The 19,150-nt window shown below is 45.3% G+C and overlaps 2 protein-coding genes across 4 annotated transcripts; both read left to right on the top strand.

Moving 5' to 3' along the window:
• Positions 1 to 323: 323 nt before the first annotated feature.
• tmc2a (transmembrane channel-like 2a) lies at positions 324 to 12,653 on the top strand. The gene is made up of 21 exons (XM_056587796.1): positions 324 to 360; positions 727 to 765; positions 1,157 to 1,378; positions 1,484 to 1,676; positions 2,132 to 2,272; positions 2,855 to 2,945; positions 3,046 to 3,127; positions 3,207 to 3,313; positions 3,445 to 3,543; positions 3,924 to 4,066; positions 4,363 to 4,510; positions 5,216 to 5,404; positions 6,058 to 6,237; positions 6,862 to 7,020; positions 7,795 to 7,923; positions 8,887 to 8,954; positions 9,552 to 9,791; positions 10,550 to 10,675; positions 11,451 to 11,529; positions 11,940 to 12,045; positions 12,405 to 12,653. The coding sequence occupies exons 1-21, from the start codon at positions 324 to 326 to the stop codon at positions 12,623 to 12,625; spliced, it is 2,799 nt and encodes a 932-aa protein (XP_056443771.1). The 3' UTR covers positions 12,626 to 12,653.
• A 1,261-nt stretch (positions 12,654 to 13,914) lies between these two features.
• LOC130381744 (annexin A1-like) lies at positions 13,915 to 19,114 on the top strand. 3 transcript variants are annotated; one of them, XM_056589481.1, is made up of 12 exons: positions 13,915 to 14,036; positions 14,672 to 14,753; positions 15,053 to 15,155; positions 15,261 to 15,355; positions 15,636 to 15,749; positions 15,831 to 15,921; positions 16,199 to 16,335; positions 16,423 to 16,516; positions 17,198 to 17,293; positions 17,539 to 17,597; positions 17,711 to 17,833; positions 18,276 to 19,114. In XM_056589481.1, exons 2-12 carry the CDS (start codon positions 14,682 to 14,684, stop codon positions 18,330 to 18,332), a joined length of 1,041 nt encoding a protein of 346 aa, XP_056445456.1. In that variant the 5' UTR covers positions 13,915 to 14,036; positions 14,672 to 14,681; the 3' UTR covers positions 18,333 to 19,114. The 3 variants fall into 3 exon arrangements, with proteins under 3 accessions (XP_056445456.1, XP_056445455.1, XP_056445457.1); XM_056589480.1 differs by lacking the exon at positions 13,915 to 14,036 and adding an exon at positions 14,074 to 14,361; XM_056589482.1 differs by lacking the exon at positions 13,915 to 14,036 and adding an exon at positions 14,501 to 14,519.
• The last annotated feature ends 36 nt before the right edge of the window (positions 19,115 to 19,150 follow it).

Below are 19,150 nucleotides of genomic sequence, written 5' to 3'. Positions count from 1 at the left end.
AAGGCACAAAATATCCGTCCATTTCATCCTGTTGTTTCAGCCATGAAAACAACCCAGTGTTTTGCAGGGACGACCTCTTCTATGGGAAGATCTTGACTCCTCACGCCATCATCATTATCCACAGACAGATGACCACCTCACCCCTCCTCTGCTGACAGAGGCCGCGCTGGACCGTCACGTGCCGCTGTCGTCATAGCGACGGCGGCCTGGCGGCAGCCGCCACGATACCTGAGTGGAGGTTGAGGCGAGGTGAGCCAGGATTTGGCGTTCGCCAGCCCAGCGCACGGTAGAGGAACGAGGCAGAATCCCTCTCTGCTCTCAACATGCCGCGGAAAACAGATGTCAGCCAGCTGGAGGATGGTGAGTGGGTTAGGATATTTTTATTGAATTGTTTGTGTGTATGTGTATATATATGTATTATTTATATATCATATATACCTCTTTGTTTATTGGGTAAACATTTGTCTTAAAAGAATGTGAAGGGTCCTTGTATGTCTTAAAAAGTTGATAATTATTATTTTCTAGTACGGTGGATGGAATAATGGGAAGTATGCATTGTACTGTATATATGTGTAGGGGGGGAATGTTTAATAATTTGCTACCGTGGGATCTAACAAATTGCTCTAATTGAAAAGCAAGGGTCGGTGAGGTTGACCCCTCCCGCTCATTTGTGGGGTAATATTAATAACTATGCTGCTGTGTGATTAATTGCATGGGACTTTCCAGTCGGAATAGACATAGACACGGAGCTGAGCAACAGCGACGGTAAGTGGATATGTGAGTGGAAGTGTGAGCACGTGACACGCCCCATTAAGTCCAGCAGAGCCGTAGACTCTGGTGTAACGCAACCCCCAGGAGCTGGCTTATTCACAGCCTCCAAAGTGTCCATTTTGTATCTTCCATTGTGATCGCACATATAGCTGTGTGTGTTTGCACGCTCACAACCCTGTGTGTGTGTCTGTTTCTGTCTATGTGTGTGTGTTTCCATTTGCACATGCATTCACATCATTTGTGTGTGTTCACGTCCCTGTTTGAGTGTGTTTGTGAATGTGCCGTGATTTCTGTTGTGTGTGTTTGTGTCTGTTTGTGGGCTTGTGTGTGTGTGTGTATATTTGGTGGTGTGTTTCTGTGTATAAACGTGTATGTGTGTAAACAGAGGAAGCCCCAAAGAGAGCAAAGAAAGGAGGAAGAGGAGGAGGAAGAGGGGGCAGAGGTCGCGGTAAAAAGGCGGCCAGCGAGGAAGAGGAGGACGAAGATGAGGTGCCGGCACCGCGGGGTCGAAGGGGCGGGAACCGGAAAGCGGCACGCAAGGGAAAAGATGGCGACGATGAGGATGCCGACGATGACGATGACGAAGACGGCAAGGGCCCTAAGAAGCGTGGGGCGGGGGGCCGGGGAGGAAGAGGAGGGCGAGGAGGAAGAGGAGGGGGGAGAGGAGGGAGAGGGGGGAAGAAAGGAGGGAAAGGTAAGGAGGGGGATGAAGAGAGCGAGGAGGAGGAAGACAAGAAGGGAGCCAAAGGGAAGAAAAAAGGTGGGAAGAAAGGGAAGGACGATGAAGAGGATGAGGAGGAAGGAGGCAAGGGTGATAAAGGAGCCACGGGCAAGAAGGGAGCCAAGGGGAAGGGGAAGGCTAAAGAGGACGACAAGAAGAAGAAGAAGAAGGGAGGAGGTAGCAGGTAGGAAGCATTTCCTAGGTTCGTGCTGCAATCAGATGCAGAATGAGCGGTCAGACTTTGCATCAGTGTCCTTGTTACAGAGTAATTACATGTGTAACCAGCAGCATGTACTTATTGTGTAATAACGTTATGGAACGAGCCTTCCTAAGTTGTTTTCAAGCCTTTTTTGCTAACCTTAACCCCAATCCCAAGTACAAATACATCCTGTGTTACTCGTATTACTTATCACACCAGACCCGCGGGTGACACTGTCAGCGGACACTAGCGCAAAGGGTCATGAAATGTCACTAACGTGATCAGGGCCTGACCGCCGTAGACGCAGTGTGAAACAAAGAGAACACCACTGCAGTTCCTGTATACCATGGGCACACTAGAATACTGTAAAGGTTTAGGTTCACACTGGCGTCTGTGTTTTTCCCTCTCTCCCCCACCCAACACCACCACCTAACCCTCAGCTCATCCAACTCTGACGAGGAAGACTCCATGTCGGAGGGTGAGATGGCCAAGCTGATGGAGGAGGTGGAGGAGAAGAAGAAGCTCATCGCCACCATCAGGAACAAGCCCTGGCGGATGCGGAGGAGGCTCACCCATCTCAGGTGGTGCAAACACCGTCCACGTGTCTAAGAGCTCTGCTTCACACTGTGTGGGCTGTGATAAAAACATTCCGTAAGGTCCTCTCCGTTTCCGCGGGAACTGAGCGGAGAAGATTAACCGTTTGCGTAATTATCCCAAATTGTGATCAATTGGGAAAACTGGGGATTGTTCAACGTACACAGAGTTGATGTTGCTGTCCACGATAATGTCACAGCAGGATGCATGAAGCAGTGCTTCTATGCATGAGAACAGAGCAAGCGATGTGATGGTTACTGTTCAAGAAAGGGCCCAGGGGCAACCAAGGGGTTTGTTCAAAGAGCTGCATGGACAACAGGTATCCCCTTTCAACATGTAGGAGCTACGTGTTGACTGCAGTTAATGCTGCAGTCAGCTACTTTATCTCACCCCCCTAACTTGAGGTTCGATCTGGTTTTGATTTAGTCTCCTTGATTGAGTCTCCTAGTTTGGCTAATAACCACGGCAAAATAGGCGAATGCATGAGGACCATGAGACTCGATCAAAAGAATGTGAATGTGTTGAATGTGCCACATATCACTGACCCCTCCTCCTGTCTCTCTTTCCAGGGAGTCTCAGCAGTTTGTTGATAAGTTTGAAGGCGCTCTAGGCAAAGGGAAAGGCAGGAAGTGGTATGCTTACAAAGTGATGATGAAAAAGGTTAGAGCGGACCAATAGTGTGCATACTTCCTGTTGCCTTTTGCCCTTTGATTTGTGTTATGTCTGACTTAATGTGCATCAATGTTTTTGCTACTGCCAGAAATGGATCAAGTTCCAAAGAGATTTCGAGAACTTCAGAACAGCGTGTATACCGTGGGAACGAAAGATTAAAGAAGTGGAAAGTAAGGAAAATCCCATGTTCTCAACGCTACCCTCTAGTGGACTTACGTGGTAACTGACAGTGGTGTTGTGTTCCTTCAGGTCATTTTGGCTCATCGGTGGCTTCCTACTTCATCTTTCTGCGGTGGATGTACGGCATGAACCTCGTGCTGTTTGGCTTCACCTTTGGCTTGGTCGTAATCCCAGAGGTAGAGCCTTTTCATAACAACACAGGAATATGAATGTGGACGTAAACAGCATTGAGTCCGCTGCTGAAACATAATGCATTGGCTATTGCCACCTAGTACCTGTGGATGATTTGTTTGTATCCCACCCCCAGGTTTTGATGGGCCTTCCGTATGGGTCTATCCCCAGGAAGACGGTGCCCAGGGCAGAAGCGGACAGTGCCCAGGACTACTCTGTCCTCATGGACTTCAACGTAGATCCAACATCAAATCCTCTCACTTAAACGAACCATTAAACCTGCACTATGCTACTTTTCTACTGCAGCTATTTACTCCATAAAAAAAAATGTTTGAACCATAACGTTTCTTAAGGATTAAACGTGCCCATCCATGAGTCGATCGAACCGGGGACTTTTTATCTATCAATGGTTTCGTACTGGTCCCCTCTGGACTCTGGCCCAAAACATCAGACCACGGTTCCCTGTAGTGATAGGCCTATACCTGCAGTTCCCACTCAGGTCACTAGAGACTGCTCATGGCGACACTCACTTAGTGCAGATTTAAAGTGTTTGCTGTGGAGAACCCCATTCCAAGCCCTCTCCATCCGTCTGACGTTGTCTCTTCCTGTCCCCAGGGCTATTGCAAGTATTCCGTGCTTTTCTACGGTTTCTACAACAACCAGAGGACTATTGGGTTGCTCCAGTTCCGTCTTCCCCTGTCGTACCTCATGGTCGGCATCGGCACCTTCGGCTACAGCCTCATGGTCGTGATTCGAACGTGAGTTCTGGAAGGACCGCTATTCCATCAAGTCTTTTTGGAGCCCTTAGCTGTCGATATATTTATATATTTCTGTTCATGCACACACACACACACACACACACACACACACACACACACACACACACACACACACACACACACACACACACACACACACACAAATATAGGCACTGTTGGTAAGAATATAAATCACCTCACAATAGTGTATGGTTAACATCCTATAGACTGAATCAAGTTAGACCGAATCTAGTCATTCATGTGGTGTGCTGCTTGGATACGGTTTGTGTTCATAGGATGGCTAAGAATGCAGATGTAGGAGGGGGCGATGGGGAGGACGGGGAGTTCACCTTCGCCTGGAAGATGTTCACCAGCTGGGATTACCTCATCGGCAACGCGGAGACGGCTGACAACAAGTACGCCTCCATCACCACCAGCTTTAAGGTAACCGTGGGAACCCCAGCGCTATGACGTCATCTGCTGGTACCCACACAGTCAATCCATCATTCCATCAATCAATATGATTAAAGGGATGAAATTACACATATTTACATTTAAGTTTTCATTGAGTCATAATGCAGACATTTCTTTACAAAGCAATTTACAAGGGATGCTGAGAAAAGATGTTCAGAGAGTTAAAGTCTTAAAAAATATATATATAATAATTTTAGAGCCACCCTTAGTTGGCACTTTAACTGGAATGAGTGTGGAGAAGCCATAAGAATCCGAAATGCAAAGTGAGTCAATCATTAATTTAGTAAATTCCAGTTCAGTAAAGTGCATCGGAGAGTACTAAATCATTGAAAAGTACACGAGTCAGCTTGTGAGATGTTCTTGAAAGAGGCGCGGTCTCTGTTGTTTCCAGCATGGATCCAGAAATCCATCCTCTTCCATTTCATTCTATCTAGTGGAAATTCCTCAATGGTTTGACGTTGCTCCCTTTGAGGGGCTGTTTAGTTTGTTTCATGTTCTACTATCCCCAGCAAACCCCCTCTCACGAAACATGGCCTCTTCTTTCTCTCAATAACCCTAGCATTAAGAACTAAACACCACCACATAAACAACTGCAGTAAGGAACAGAAATCAAACCGAAAAAATGAATATCCAAAAGCATGTAGAACAACGCACCTGATTTTGGACCAACACCAGGAGTCCATCGTGGACGAGCAGGAGAACCAGAAGGATGAGAACATCCACCTGCGGCGGTTTCTGAGGGTCCTGGCCAACTTCATGATCATCTGCAGCCTTGGGGGGAGTGGCTACCTCATCTACTTCGTGGTGAAGAGGTCTCAGGAGTTTGCCAGCAGGGATGACCTCAGTTGGTACGAGAAAAACGAGGTGATGGTTTGGTTTTAGTTTTTTGAGCAAGGTGCAATGATCATTCTTATATCATCAGTGGTATCATCTGATTAACTTATTACTTATGGACTATTTTCTAACGACGTGATCTCGCTGCTACCATTCTACGTCTGCTAATTTGACATTCCTTACTATACTGTCCCTGGAAGGCGGGATCCTTCTTCTGTGTCCCTTCTCAAGGCTTCCTCCTTGAGATTTATGTTTTCTTTTTACTCTGTCATTTAGAGGGCTTCGGTTTTGGAATGTGTCATAGAATTTTGCCTGTGAAGCCCTTTGACTGTTTCTGGGACTACGGGCAATACAAGTCAGATGTTGTTGAATCTATGGCATACAACGGTGAATATGGTACTTAAGAAAAGTCCTTAGCATTGTGTAGCATCTTATCCTAGCTATCTTGTTGTGTAAGGGGAATGGGTTTACTTAGCAATTGTTAAGTGCCAAGTTGCACTCGTTTCAATGAGTAATATTGTTTCCCTTTCCTCTGACATATGTACTTACTGTAAGGCGCTTTGGATAAAAGCCCTAAATGTTAATGTCAATATAAATGAACGTGACTGTGAACGGTGCAGGTGTGAAACAGCTGGTGTGTAGCTGCGAGGGGTTCCATCAGGTCTTTATCCCTCCCCGTCCAGCTGGAGATCATCATGTCTCTGCTGGGCCTGGTGTGTCCTCCTCTGTTTGAGACCATCGCTGAGCTGGAGGAGTACCACCCCCGTATCGCCCTCAAGTGGCAGCTGGGGAGAATCTTCGCCCTTTTCCTGGGGAATCTGTACACCTTTCTGTTCGCCCTGTTCGATGAGGTCAACACCAAGGTATGTCGTAATGACAGTCGTGATTGAAGAGCGTTTTCTAGCTGTAATTTGTGGTTCTGGTTTGCTTTTTCTACTCAGGCGGTGGGAAGTACTAGCTTTAGGTTTGTTATTCTGACATAAGTAAGGCTTTAGGTTGTTTTGTTGTTTTTAAGGTGAGTGGACTTTGTGCAGTTACTCTTATGTGATCTGAAAAAACAACAACTTGGATGCTTGTGGCTGTTTGTTGACCGTGTAAAGTGGAGGAACTTTAAATGGTGCCTGGGGGTTACAGAAGCAAACAATATCCTAAAACTGTCTAGACATCAGCAGTGGCCAACAGAAGTAGAAACAACCTGAATTTTAAATTCCTACCACTAGGTGTCCTCAAGAACAACATTATGGTACACCATCGGGTCATGGACACGGATACACAAATTCATGCATTTGATGTATAGGCTAAAGCCATTTTGTATTTTATATTTAAATGTTTATATTTTTATATTTTCATAGGAAACATTGTCACAATCCCTTTGTGATTTTTCCTATTAACTGTACATTTACATTGTACTGCTTTACATTGTAAATGTTCAATTTCCGTGGCCAATAAAGCTCTTTTGAATGAGCCCACGCTGTGTCTGTTTTCAGTTGGAGCTGGAGGGCTCCATCAGGAACGCGTCTCTCTGGAACATGAAGGAGTACTACGCCAACTTCACCCTCAACTCCAACGACACCGAGGCCACGCCCCCGCCCATGCACCCCTCTGACATCATCAGAGGACCCTGCTGGGAGACGGGCGTGGGCATAGTAAAGACACATGAATCATCTATCATGTATCCATCTATCTATATGTAGTCATGACCATGCTGCTACACGCCACCTAGGTGGCTTTAGCTGGGCTGGGATGGGGAGGTTGGAGAAAAGCTTAACTGGAGGAGTTCATCGACTATGATACATGAGCCGGTGCTCCATGTTACCATGCCGGAGATCTTTCTGAGCGTGTGCGGTGATGGCTGGTTCAACCTGTGCACATTGATTGCTCAATGTGCAACGGGTAAGCAGCCTCACCCAGGCCCAGAGTCCGATCAGTCTTACTTAGGCCTGGTGGTGCTGGCTTAAACCAGCCATCAATCACATGCACTCCACTCTATACAATCTATCTATTAGGGCTGTGCAATTAATACATTCTTTATCGTGATTTCGATTTTAGGGTCAAACAATCTCCAAGCTGAAGTTTTTTGTTTTTATCCAGGTGGATACATATTTGTACATTATTTTCTATTTGAGCATTTTCTATTTGGACGTATGTGTAATTTTTTAAGGGGAAATCTCTTTTTTCGTTCTCAGTTACAAAGTGATTTTTGGAGAGAAATGCTGAATAACTGTTTTCAAACTGAAAAACAATCGTTTGAATAATCGTGATTATGATTTTTTCCATAATTGTGCAGCCCTAATATCTATCTATCTATCGGCCGGCCTGCTTTCCTATTGAACGGTCTGTCTTTCTGTCTATCCAACTATAACTGTATGTCTGTCTGTCTGTCTGTCTGTACCCTCCCTTCCTGCTCCTCTATAACGCAGGAGTTTGTGAAGCTGACGGTCTCTGACATCCAGGTCACCTACCTGACCATCCTGATCGGGGACTTTGCCCGAGCGGTCATCGTCCGTTTCCTCAACTACTGCTGGTGCTGGGACCTGGAGGCCGGCTTTGTAAGTCCATCGTGGAGCTTGCCTAGCCAGACACACTGGCAGCCAGAGTTAACCCACAGCCGCAGCAAGGAAGGACATGAAAAACTACACGTCAAAACATCACGAAACATAAAGATGCAGTTTCTGCATCATTTCAAAGTGTAACTTTCCCCTAATGGTACTCGACCACTAAGGAGATGATCTCATGTTGAGTATATGATTTAGATTTGCATTGGTCTAGTCCAGGGGTCAGCAACCCGCGGCTCTGGAGCCGAATGCGGCTCTGGAGCCGAATGCGGCTCTGGAGCCGAATGCGGCTCTGGAGCCGAATGCGGCTCTTCCACTCCTCTGCAGTGGCTAGCTTTGAAATTTTCTTCAAAAAAAGTATCTAAACTATTTAAATTTTTTATATCAAAGGGAACTCCTACTATTTTTGAGATCAAGGTGATACTTTGACAGTAAAACACCAAAAATAAAGGGTTTTAGATTAGGTCAACTAAAATTAACGTCGCACACCCACACATTTCATATATGCAACAAACTATGGGCTATTGGTTATTTTTTGTGTATAACTATTTCTAAAACATTAGATACTGTGTTATCTGTTGCTCCAGATATTTATATTTGGGGGAAGGGACCAGAAATGGCTCTTTTGATAGAGAAGGTTGCCGTCCCCTGGTCGTCTCACAAATCCCTCACTGTTTCCTCCCATAATTAATGAATTATAACAAGTGCTGAATTAATTAGAAAGTATTATCAGAGCCCTACCTGTCGGTATTAACGGTCAGGACGAGAACTACAAACCATAAATGAGCAAACATGCCTACATTTATGGAGAGGGGATAGAGAGTCATTCAGAAATCATAGAAGGAGGGCCTTCCAATCAAACAAAACGTTTCCCTAGATCGTCTCTGCTTGGGTTACTGCTGAGATAAATGATGGTAATTCTTATTAATGTGTGGTTTTTTCCTGTGTTATTTACAGCCCTCCTATGGGGAATTTGACATCAGTGGCAACGTGTTGGGCCTGGTCTTCAACCAAGGCATGATTTGGTAGGAACCTCTCTATCATTCATCCTTTTCACTGGAGGCCACTTTCAGAGTGGGTCGACAGAAGGAGTCAACACATTACACTTGTTGGAGTTGATCATCACTGAGTTGAATATAAATGGCACTCCAGAGAGATTACGTTTATCAGTGGAGGTGGAAGTCCTGCTTCCTCCACCATCCTGTGCACCTCCACTGTCCTCTCTGTCTCCACTGTCCTGTCCTGTCCTGTCCACCTCCACCTCCACCTCAACTGTGCTCTCCGTCTCCACTGTCCTGTCCACCTCCACCTCCACTGTCCTCTCCATCTCCACTGTCCTCTCCACCTCCACTGTCCTGTCCACATCCACTGTCCTGTCCATCTCCACTGTCCTCTCCACCTCCACTGTCCTGTCCACATCCACTGTCCTGTCCATCTCCACTGTCCTCTCCACCTCCACTGTCCTGTCCATCTCAACTCCTCTGTCCATTACTACTGTCCTGTCCATCTCAACTCCTCTGTGCATTACTACTGTCCTGTCCACTTCACTATAGATATATAGAGACATTAATAAAGCCCTGCAATCAAAAGTGTGTGCGTGTGTGCGTGTGTGTCTGCTTCAGGATGGGGGCGTTCTACGCCCCGGGGCTGGTGGGGATCAACGTGCTGCGGCTGCTCTCCTCCATGTACTACCAGTGCTGGGCGGTGATGGCCACCAACGTGCCCCACGAGAGGGTCTTCAAGGCCTCCAAGTCCAACAACTTCTACATGGGCCTGCTGCTGCTCATCCTCTTCCTCAGCCTGCTGCCCGTGGTCTACACCATCATGACCCTGCCGCCCTCCTTCGACTGCGGGCCCTTCAGGTTGGGAGACACGGCGGGTCACGTGGGGTGATGACGGGACTTACATAAGAGCCTTTAGCAGCCACTTTCCTCTAAAGTGACATACAACGGTTAATACACACCGATGGCGGAGTCAATCCTGCAAGGCGACAGCCAGCTCGCCAGGAGCAATTGGGGTGAAGTGTCTTGCTCAGGGACACATCTACACTCAGCTAGGAGGGGATTGAACTAGCAACCTTTCGGTCACAAGTCAACCTGCTCTACCTCCTGAGCTAAACCGACCCAATTACACTGAATGAGGGCAGTAATGCAGTAAGGCTCGACTGACAACATGCCCACACATTTATACTGGATCCTACTATCTTATAGCAGAACTTCAGCGCGGCAAAAGAGAAGGTTTTTCACAGTAAACAAAGCTTTCAGGACGGGAATTTTAATAAGTGTGTTTCTACAGTGGCCGGTCTGCACAGTGTTGATCTGAAACCTTTACTGCCACCTTTTTTAAGGACGTTGGTATCTAGACAGGAGGTTTTAGCTTTTCTTTCCACTGGGAAACTTCACTAGTTCGGGAGAGGTTCTGTTAGAGGTCAGCCAATTACAGCGCTTGGTGGAATCAAACAGGAAGCAAAACGACACCCAAACGAACAAGGTCTCCCAGATTTGAGCTCATCTTCAATCAGAGGCATTTGATTGTGAAACTAAAGTCTGATTTGTGAGGCTCAAACCTAACCAGACAAGCACTAATAGCAAACACTCCCCCACGCATGGTCGTCTCTTAGTGGGAAGGCCAAGATGTTTGACGTGATCATGGAGACCATCGACCTGGACCTGCCCGCCTTCCTCGGGACGCTGTTCAGCTACGCGGCCAACCCAGGGCTGATCATCCCCGCCGTGCTGCTCATGGTGTGAGTACACAGCTGGGACCATCAGCGTCACTCTGCTCCCCTCCCACTGACCCAGCTGAAGAGGAACCGTAACAACGGCTCTTTAACTGAGCACGGCCTTGTGTGTGTTATGGATAAGAAACAACCTGAGAAGTGGGATTGTCAATAAAAACATGTGACCTGCAACATAAACCCCTCTCCCCCGGACCAATGTGGACCCCTCTCCTAGGACCAATGTAGACCAATCTCCGAGGACCCCTCTCCCAGTACCAATGTAGACCCCTCTCCCAGGACCAATGTGGACCCCTCTCCCAGGACCCATGTAGAACTCAATTCCCAGATCGATTGTCATCGATCTGGGAATTGAGTTCTACATTGTTCCTGAGGAGGGGTTAATGTGGCAGGTCGTGTGATTTTATTGTTCAACACACTGACTGTATGGAGCATCAATCTCGATTGCTAAAATAGCCCAGCGTGATGGTTCCCCTTTAAGGTTTCCTGCTTCTTTGTTTGTAGTGTTTGTTGTAGGGATAATTCCAGTCTCTGTGGGCGCTGTCCCAACCAAAGTCTGAATCAGAATGAAAGTGATAATATCTTACTTACTTTAAGGAGGCAAACCGAACCAAATTTGCAACCGGTTGGCCTTATTCTGCTGGCGGCCATCTTGGTTCTACATCCTAGTGTTTAGCACCAAGATGGCGGCTGGCTGAATAGGGCCCATTATAACATGAGTTTACTCAAATACCTTTGACGTCTTCCTTTTGAAAACATATTTTGTCGTATATATCCGTGACAGACTGGCCATCTACTATCTGAATTCGGTGTCGGAGGCCTATCAAGGGGCCAACATGGAACTGAAGAAGAAGATGCAGATGGTGAGGTTACAGCAAAAGTTTGCATCTGTTTTCTTTCATCTCGAAAACGTGTTTGGCCCTGTGTATCTCCCCTCTCTATCCCTCTCTGTGACTCTCGCCCCCCCTCTCTGACTGTGTGTGTCCCTCCCTCTCTGACTGTGTCTCTCTCGCTCCCTCTCTGACTGTCTCTCGCTCCCTCTCTGACTGTGTTTCTCTCTCACTCCCTCTCTGACTGTGTCCGTCTCTCTCTCTCTCTCTCTCTCTCTCCCTCTCTGACTGTGTCTCTCTCTCCCTCTCTGACTGTGTCTCTCTCGCTCCCTCTCTGACTGTGTCTGGCTCTCCCTCTCTGACTGTGTCTCTCTCTCCCTCTCTGACTGTGTCTCTCTCCCTCTCTGACTGTGTGTGTCTCTCCCCCCCCCCCCCCCCCCCAGGCCCGGGACGAGGAGAAGAACCGTAGGAACAACACGGAGAGCACCGACCAGGTGCAGAAGGACCTGGAGGACCTGCTGCCCAACCGCTCGCTGGCGCCGGAGCCCGGTCAGTACTGGTTCAGACCGCTTCAAGGTGCTGGGTGGAAGGGGGGGCAAACATTCCCCCTCATACTGTATGGACCTGTGGAACAGTCCCTCACAGGAAAGGATAGCCTCTGTGTGTGTGTGTGTGTGTGTGTGTGTGTGTGTGTGTGTGTGTGTGTGTGTGTGTGTGTGTGTGTGTGTGTGTGTGTGTGTGTGTGTGTGTGTGTGTGTGTGCACTTCACAATGGCAGAGAAACGGAGGCAGAGAGTGAAAGGACATTTTCTTGATTTATTTACCAAATCTTGTTATTTTCATCTCTTTCCCCACTCTGGAGTCTTCCCCACCGCAGCTTCAATAATCTGTCATAACTACCCTCAACAGAGAAGGAGGAGCCGCCCCCCAAGCCCACTAAGGTGAAGCCGGGGGCCGCCGGCAAGAAGGACCTGCAGAAGGACGTGACCCTGGCCTCGCCCAACCCCAACGTACGGGGGCCTGTGAACCGCCCGCCCGGCCCCAGGGGACCCGGACCGATGCCTGGCCACCCGGGGGGGCCTGGCCCGGGGGGGAGAGGCCAAGGGAGGCCAGGGCCCCCTCCACGATAAGGAGGAGAAGAGTGTGGAGAGATCTCCCCCAGCCCCACCCAAATCTTGTTTCGTTACAAACCCTCAACCCTTCTGAGATGCATTGATAACACACACACACACACACACACACACACACACACACACACACACACACACACACACACACACACACACACACACACACACACACACACACACACACACACACGTTGAATGCATTTAGACAGTTTAAACATTTAGCAAACTTTTTTTAGCATCTATTCACATTAATTTTACATTCATTTGACTAACCGAATGGCTTGTTATGAACTTTATTATTAAGTGTTACTAATGTCTTTTTAGAAATATAAAGGAATACTGTTAAAACATCCCTTCAGGAACATGGGAATTTGGGTCCTGTTTTCCTTAAAAAAAACTCAACAAAAACATAAAGATGCAGTAGGTAAGATGATGTGACATTGCAGGCCAGAATACCAACATTGTTGACATGACACTAGGTGTTATTTATCCTCCAGGGATACAGGCAACCTTCCTCACGTGACCAGTGCTGTTTACTTTACAGCAGCAGATGTGACCTCGATTAGTTAATACTAGGGAGTTGTAAGTAAACGTTTGACATGCCTAAGGTGTTGGGCAGTGGAAGTGTGTGTTGGTTTTGTGTGTTGGAATTCTGCAAGTATTAATTTGAACTTTTTTTTATATACACAGTATAACTGATTATCTATTTTTTTCAGGTAATCTCATTGATATTTTGTTTTCGGTTTCAAGTTCTTGACCAGTGAAAAGCATGAAAACCAGCAAATTACTAGTGATCAATTTAAATTTATTAGAAATGGAATACGAAAGTTTTAAAGTTTCAAGGATTTTACAAAATTGTATTATGCACTTATATACCTTCCTTTTTCAAATAAAGTTTGACGTATTTTAACATCAATTACTTTGTTTGTTTGGGTTTGAGTTTTATATCGTCTTGGACTGACTGAAACCAACTTTTCCGAGATCTTCACTTGAAAATGTCTTGTGTCCGGTCCGCAACCCATCAGCAATGATCCAAATAGAAACAGCATTATACAAGTCTTTCATTCAGCTAGCAGGAGGTGGATGTATCATGATGGGATATATAACTATCCCTATGGTCACTGTCAGGTGTTTCCATGGACCGCAAGCTTACTGAAAGCCTAAATTCAAAATTAATATTTTTTAAGTGGGTGAAAAATCCCAAAATGAAACACAGTAATTGTTACATTCTTCGCTCACTCTGAGGAAATAACAAAGGACTGCCTCGCCTTCCAAAGGACCGGTTTTGCATGTGATACAACCATTTGCACCCAAACCTACCCATCAGGTTGACGTGGGTGGAGTCAGAAACCCGCGTTGGGTAGTGTACTCCACATTCTTCATCTGCATTCTGCCATTGGTCTGCCATCAGGTGAGACTTGATTATCTGAACTTTTGACACAGAAGCTCCTACTATTCTTGTGTGCATGTGTGTGTGTAACGTGTCTCTCTGTTGATGTGGTTTTATAGTATAGCAGCCTTTATTTTATATGCAAAGCTTTCATTTTCAATTGTAGAGGATTATGTTGGACTGTGCTTTGTTATTTTCATGTCCATCCTTGTATCTAAGTACTTTGAAACTGTCATGCTGATCAAAAGTGCAAATCAAAGTTATCTTCAAATCTTTAAAATGATACTTGAGTGTAACAAGCTTAAAGTGTTGGATACATTTTTGCATGTAGGCGAGGTTAATTTGAGTAAGTAAACAATGACAAAATGGAATGCACTCATTATTAAAGTTACAGGCTACACCTGGGTCTACTCAGCCCTGCTATGTCAGACCTCTGTAGAGTGTCCATTGACATTGAAGCCTGAAAGCCTGTTTATGGACCAGGGCAAATGGTCCATGGTCAATGTGGGATATCTTTACTAGTTTAGCCTTCAAACCGCACCCTGGTTCATAAAAAGAGCAGACACCTTATTAACATTATGAGGGGCACCTGTGTTTGTCCTACGACGATGTCTCTGTGAAAGGGATCTTATTAGTCCATGTGTTTCTAATTTCAGAAACGCCAAGATGACTTTCTTCAAGAAGTTCTTCAAAGATATCGTCAGTAAAAGGGACTCTGAAGAGGACGATTCGTTCCAAGTGAGTACCAGTTAAGAATACAAATAAACACAAAAAAACGAAAACAATCTTTAATGGAGTTTTAACTGCTATGTAAATGCACCTCTAACATGACATGACAGAGGCATTCTGACTGGATGTGTGTGTGGAGTTATCGAAGATGTCCGCCAACTCCATAGAATTTATATAAAGAAGAATTATATAAATTCTTCTTTATATTTATATAAATTCTATAGAGTTGGTGGACATTTCACATGCTAGTTATACCCATGAGCTAAATTGCTGTTATTCAAGGTTCTAATTTTGAACTATCTTCACAGGTGACCCATAAGAAGCCAGAGTTTCACGGAACCATCGCCCCTTACCCGAACTTCAACCCAAGGAAGGACGTTATTTTCCTGGAGGAAGCCATCAACTCCAGAAGTAAGAACCACGACTTGTTTTTTGTCGTTTAAGAATGAATTGCATCCCCCCAGCCCGCTTCTGGATACTAGGAGGCTTAATGCTTTGTTCTTTTTGCTCTTCAAGATGTGGACGAAGACACGATCATCTCAGTGCTTGTGCAGAGAAGCAATGAACAACGGCAGGAGATCAAGAGGGCCTACGAGGCCGACACTGGAAAGGTGACATTTCCCTTCCTGACTGATGTACACTGCTGTAGGGTTTAACAGCCGTTTAGCTAAGTCCTAGTTGACAAACTTGCGACACAATGTCTGTGCTTTTTCAGCAATAATGGAGTTCTCTTCTATGACGCAATGTTTTTTAACACTCAATTCATCCTTCTTGATAATTGCTTTTCATTTTTAAGCATTCTGGGCCGACTGGGCCAATTTGGGCGGTTAACTTTCTGAGGTGCATTTTTAAGTTTTTTGGTTCATATTGTTCAATGCTCTTCCGTTCCAGTCCCTGGCTGATGAGCTGAAATCTGAGCTAAGGTCCCACCTGGAAGATGTTGTTCTGGCTCTGCTCATGACACCTGCTCAGTATGATGCCTTCATAATCAGGAAAGCCACCAAGGTGAATAACGTCCAACAATAACTCGTTCTGACTTGATCACTTTTATCGTGTCTCTAACCGCCTTGTTGCTCACCTGTGCAGGGTTTCGGCACGAATGAAGACGTCATCGTGGAAGTTCTCGCATCCAGGACAAATCAACAGATTCGCGAGCTTCAAGAGGCTTTTAAAGAAGGTACAGCTCTCCGCTTTTCAGTGTTCCTTATCTATATGTTTGGACAGCATTTTTGCAAAGGCTTGTCCTCACTTCATATCATGTTTGGATCATGTCATACCCTTGGACTAGGTTTTCAAACAATTTTTAAATCTCATTAAATCAAAATATGACGGAGGGCAAGAACTCAAATGTCTTTTTAATTAAACCGAAAATACTTGATTATTCCAAAAGATAGATCACAGATAATATGTCTTGGGTGTTACTTTTATTTTCTTTAACTCACTCCCTCCCCCAGAGTACGGGCAGACCATGGAAGAGGTCATCGACAGTGAAACCGACGGGGACTTTGCCTTGGCTCTGCACGCCATGTTGAAGGCCAACAAAAATGAGGGTCATATCGTAGACCTAGCACTGGCCAAAAAGGATGCAAGGGTATGCCATCTTATGTTCTTAATGCTGTCGTACTATTTTTATTTCTTTAGGTCAGACATAATGGTCTGTTTTGTCTTTGTTTTGCAGGAACTCTTTGAAGCAGGCGAGGAACACAAAGATATCGACATCTCGGTCTTCATCGACATCCTGACCACCCGCAGCGGGCCCCAGCTGACCCAGAGTAAGCATTGTTTTAACGTGGTTATGGTTCTTGATGAACGCAGAGGAGTTGCTAGGTGAGGGATGAACGCAAACCAAAGGAGGGACTTGACGGGCATGACCAACGACAGGCATGACCAATGACAGACATCTGCAGGTAACATGATTTGTATTATTTTGACCGGTTATGGATGACTCATAACATTCCCAGTTGTGTCTGAACACAGCCTCGGTGGATTCTACCACGCCCAGTCAAACCAGTGGATCCACTCTGAATACGGGACTATACGTATAACCCGGCGAACATGACACAAACGTCGTTTTCGTCAACTGTCTCATTTCGGTCACTTGAGAATTGCATTTGAAGATTGAAATGTAAACATGAATAAATGGATGCATTCTGATCTGGACATTAGAGCAGATAGGTCTTATGAAACCGTAGCCGTTGAAATGGCTCGGAGCAAATGGATGTTCAGCTGCAAGGGTCCTTCCTACGTCAGGAGAGGGGCATCAAGATCATACATGACCTAGTTGCATTTTTAATTGAATAATTGCAGTACCATTAACACAGGACACATTTAGACATGCCAATGAACAGGCAAATCGATGCCTTCCACAGTATAAAATAGGATGGCTACATTTGTATTGCTTCATTTGATGATCTACAATCTAAACGTTACATATCTGCGTGTGTAATCCTCAGCCTTTAAGCATTATTCCAAGATAAGTGACGTGAACCTACCAAAGGCCCTTGACATGGAGCTGAGGGGAGACATTGAAGACTGCCTCATTGACATTGGTAAGAAAAACCTTCCGTCTCACACCAAGATACCTGATATAAACCTGCTCAATAAGTTAGCTGCAGGCCAAATTGCAGCCAGTAACCAATACAAACAAGTGTTTGAATGGTATCCCTTGATACTTTACAATGTTATGCATGCCTGCCAAGGGACTAGCTATCTGGAGCGGTAGCTATACTTTCATTTTTAAATATCCTGCTGTATTTCCTACGATTGAATTAGTGTTGCATGTTTTGGCGTCTAGTGAAGTGTTCCTGGAGCAAGCCTGCTTTCTTCGCTGAAAGACTGCACAAAGCAATGGAGGTAAAGACCAATATCGACATGCTCAATAATTGTGTGCGATTATACTCGATATGTTGGTAAACGGTGAACTAGTCAAGCGACTCTTCTAACCCGTGACTGGTGCCCTCCGCCAGGGCCACGGCACCTGTGAGGACACCCTGATGAGGGTGCTAGTGGCCCGCTCCGAGGTGGACCTGAAGAAGATCATCTCCGAGTTCAAGCTGATGTACGGCAAGACCCTGCAGCAGTGCATCTTGGTACGGATCTATTTTCTTTGCTTTGCTTGTTTACGCTGCTGACGCTCCATCTGCCCATCATGGAGCCTACTGCACGCCTAGCTAGGAGGGATCCCTCTTCTGGGTTCCTTCCCTGATAAAGTGTTTCCTTGCCATTTTAAATGTGGTAAAAGGGCAAGAAGAACTGCTGCCTCGAGATTAAAAGAAATGCAATCTGGATAAATTGAGTTGGCCGGTGACGCATGTTGTGGTACCAATGCTGATTGCCCTACTCGTAAAGTTTGGTCAAACACAAATTATGTTAACCAACACATTGTGTGAGACGAGTGTAACTGTTTTCAACCTGGAAAACAAAAGGTATTGAGGGCTTTTTCTGAGGGCCACACAAATAACATTGACATGGGGACAAACCGTAGTCCTTCCTTAAATGTTCTAATCCTTTTGATTATTCCGTGATTTTCAGGATGACACCAAGGGCCACTTGGAGAAGATCTTGCTGGGTTTGTGCGGACCCAACTAGAGCGCAGCTGCTGGTCTACTGGTGGACGTGGATTTATTGCTGATCGCTGTCATAGTCGTGTCTATTAAAAGGAAAAAATGAGCAAATGTTAATGCTGAAAATATCAAAGTTCTTCACTAAGATGTAATATGTAACTCATAAAAAAAGTCCTGTACTTTGGTAATCTTGTTTACTCCTTATTTACCATTGCTCCTCTCCACAACGTTTCCAGTGCAATTAGACCGGACTCTTCCCATTATAACACAAATAAACAATAACTTGATGTTTTATGCAGACTAGGTTTACCCATTTAATGCACATTCAATTCGACCTAATGGGTTAAGTGATGGCAGCATAAACTGTGTGGCTGAATGCTTTGTCAACTGGCTACTTTGGATTATTTACTCTTCCTCACCACTGGTTACTAAACCACAACAAGGACAAAAAAAATGCTCTTAATGTACAGCAATATGGAGTGGGCTGTTAAATACAAAAATACTCAGTTGAAAGAATATTTCTCGCTGTAATTAAAAATGTCATGGCATACATTTTATGTCGATTTGATTGGTTCCTTTTAAATTACATTGGTCAATAGAATAAAACAATTTTTCTAATAAATAAAGTCAGGATTTTTTTTTAATTCAAGAGTTTGGCAAAGTAGGATAGGCAGACGCATTTGTTATTTCTTATTGTATGCCTATTACTATATATCTATATATATATCTCCGTTAAGTGTTAAATGCAATGTTTATCAAATAGACAATTAATGCCTTGTCTTTCATTCTGTGTGGTTTTGGTCACTTGGAAAATAAAGTAAGATTTATGCGTAAAGCTGTCCT

Source organism: Gadus chalcogrammus, chromosome 4, assembly GCF_026213295.1.
Source record: "Gadus chalcogrammus isolate NIFS_2021 chromosome 4, NIFS_Gcha_1.0, whole genome shotgun sequence".
Taxonomy (NCBI): Eukaryota; Metazoa; Chordata; class Actinopteri; order Gadiformes; family Gadidae; genus Gadus; species Gadus chalcogrammus.
The sequence above is the reverse complement of the archived record's forward strand: the minus strand, read 5'-3'. Positions and strand labels throughout refer to the sequence as shown.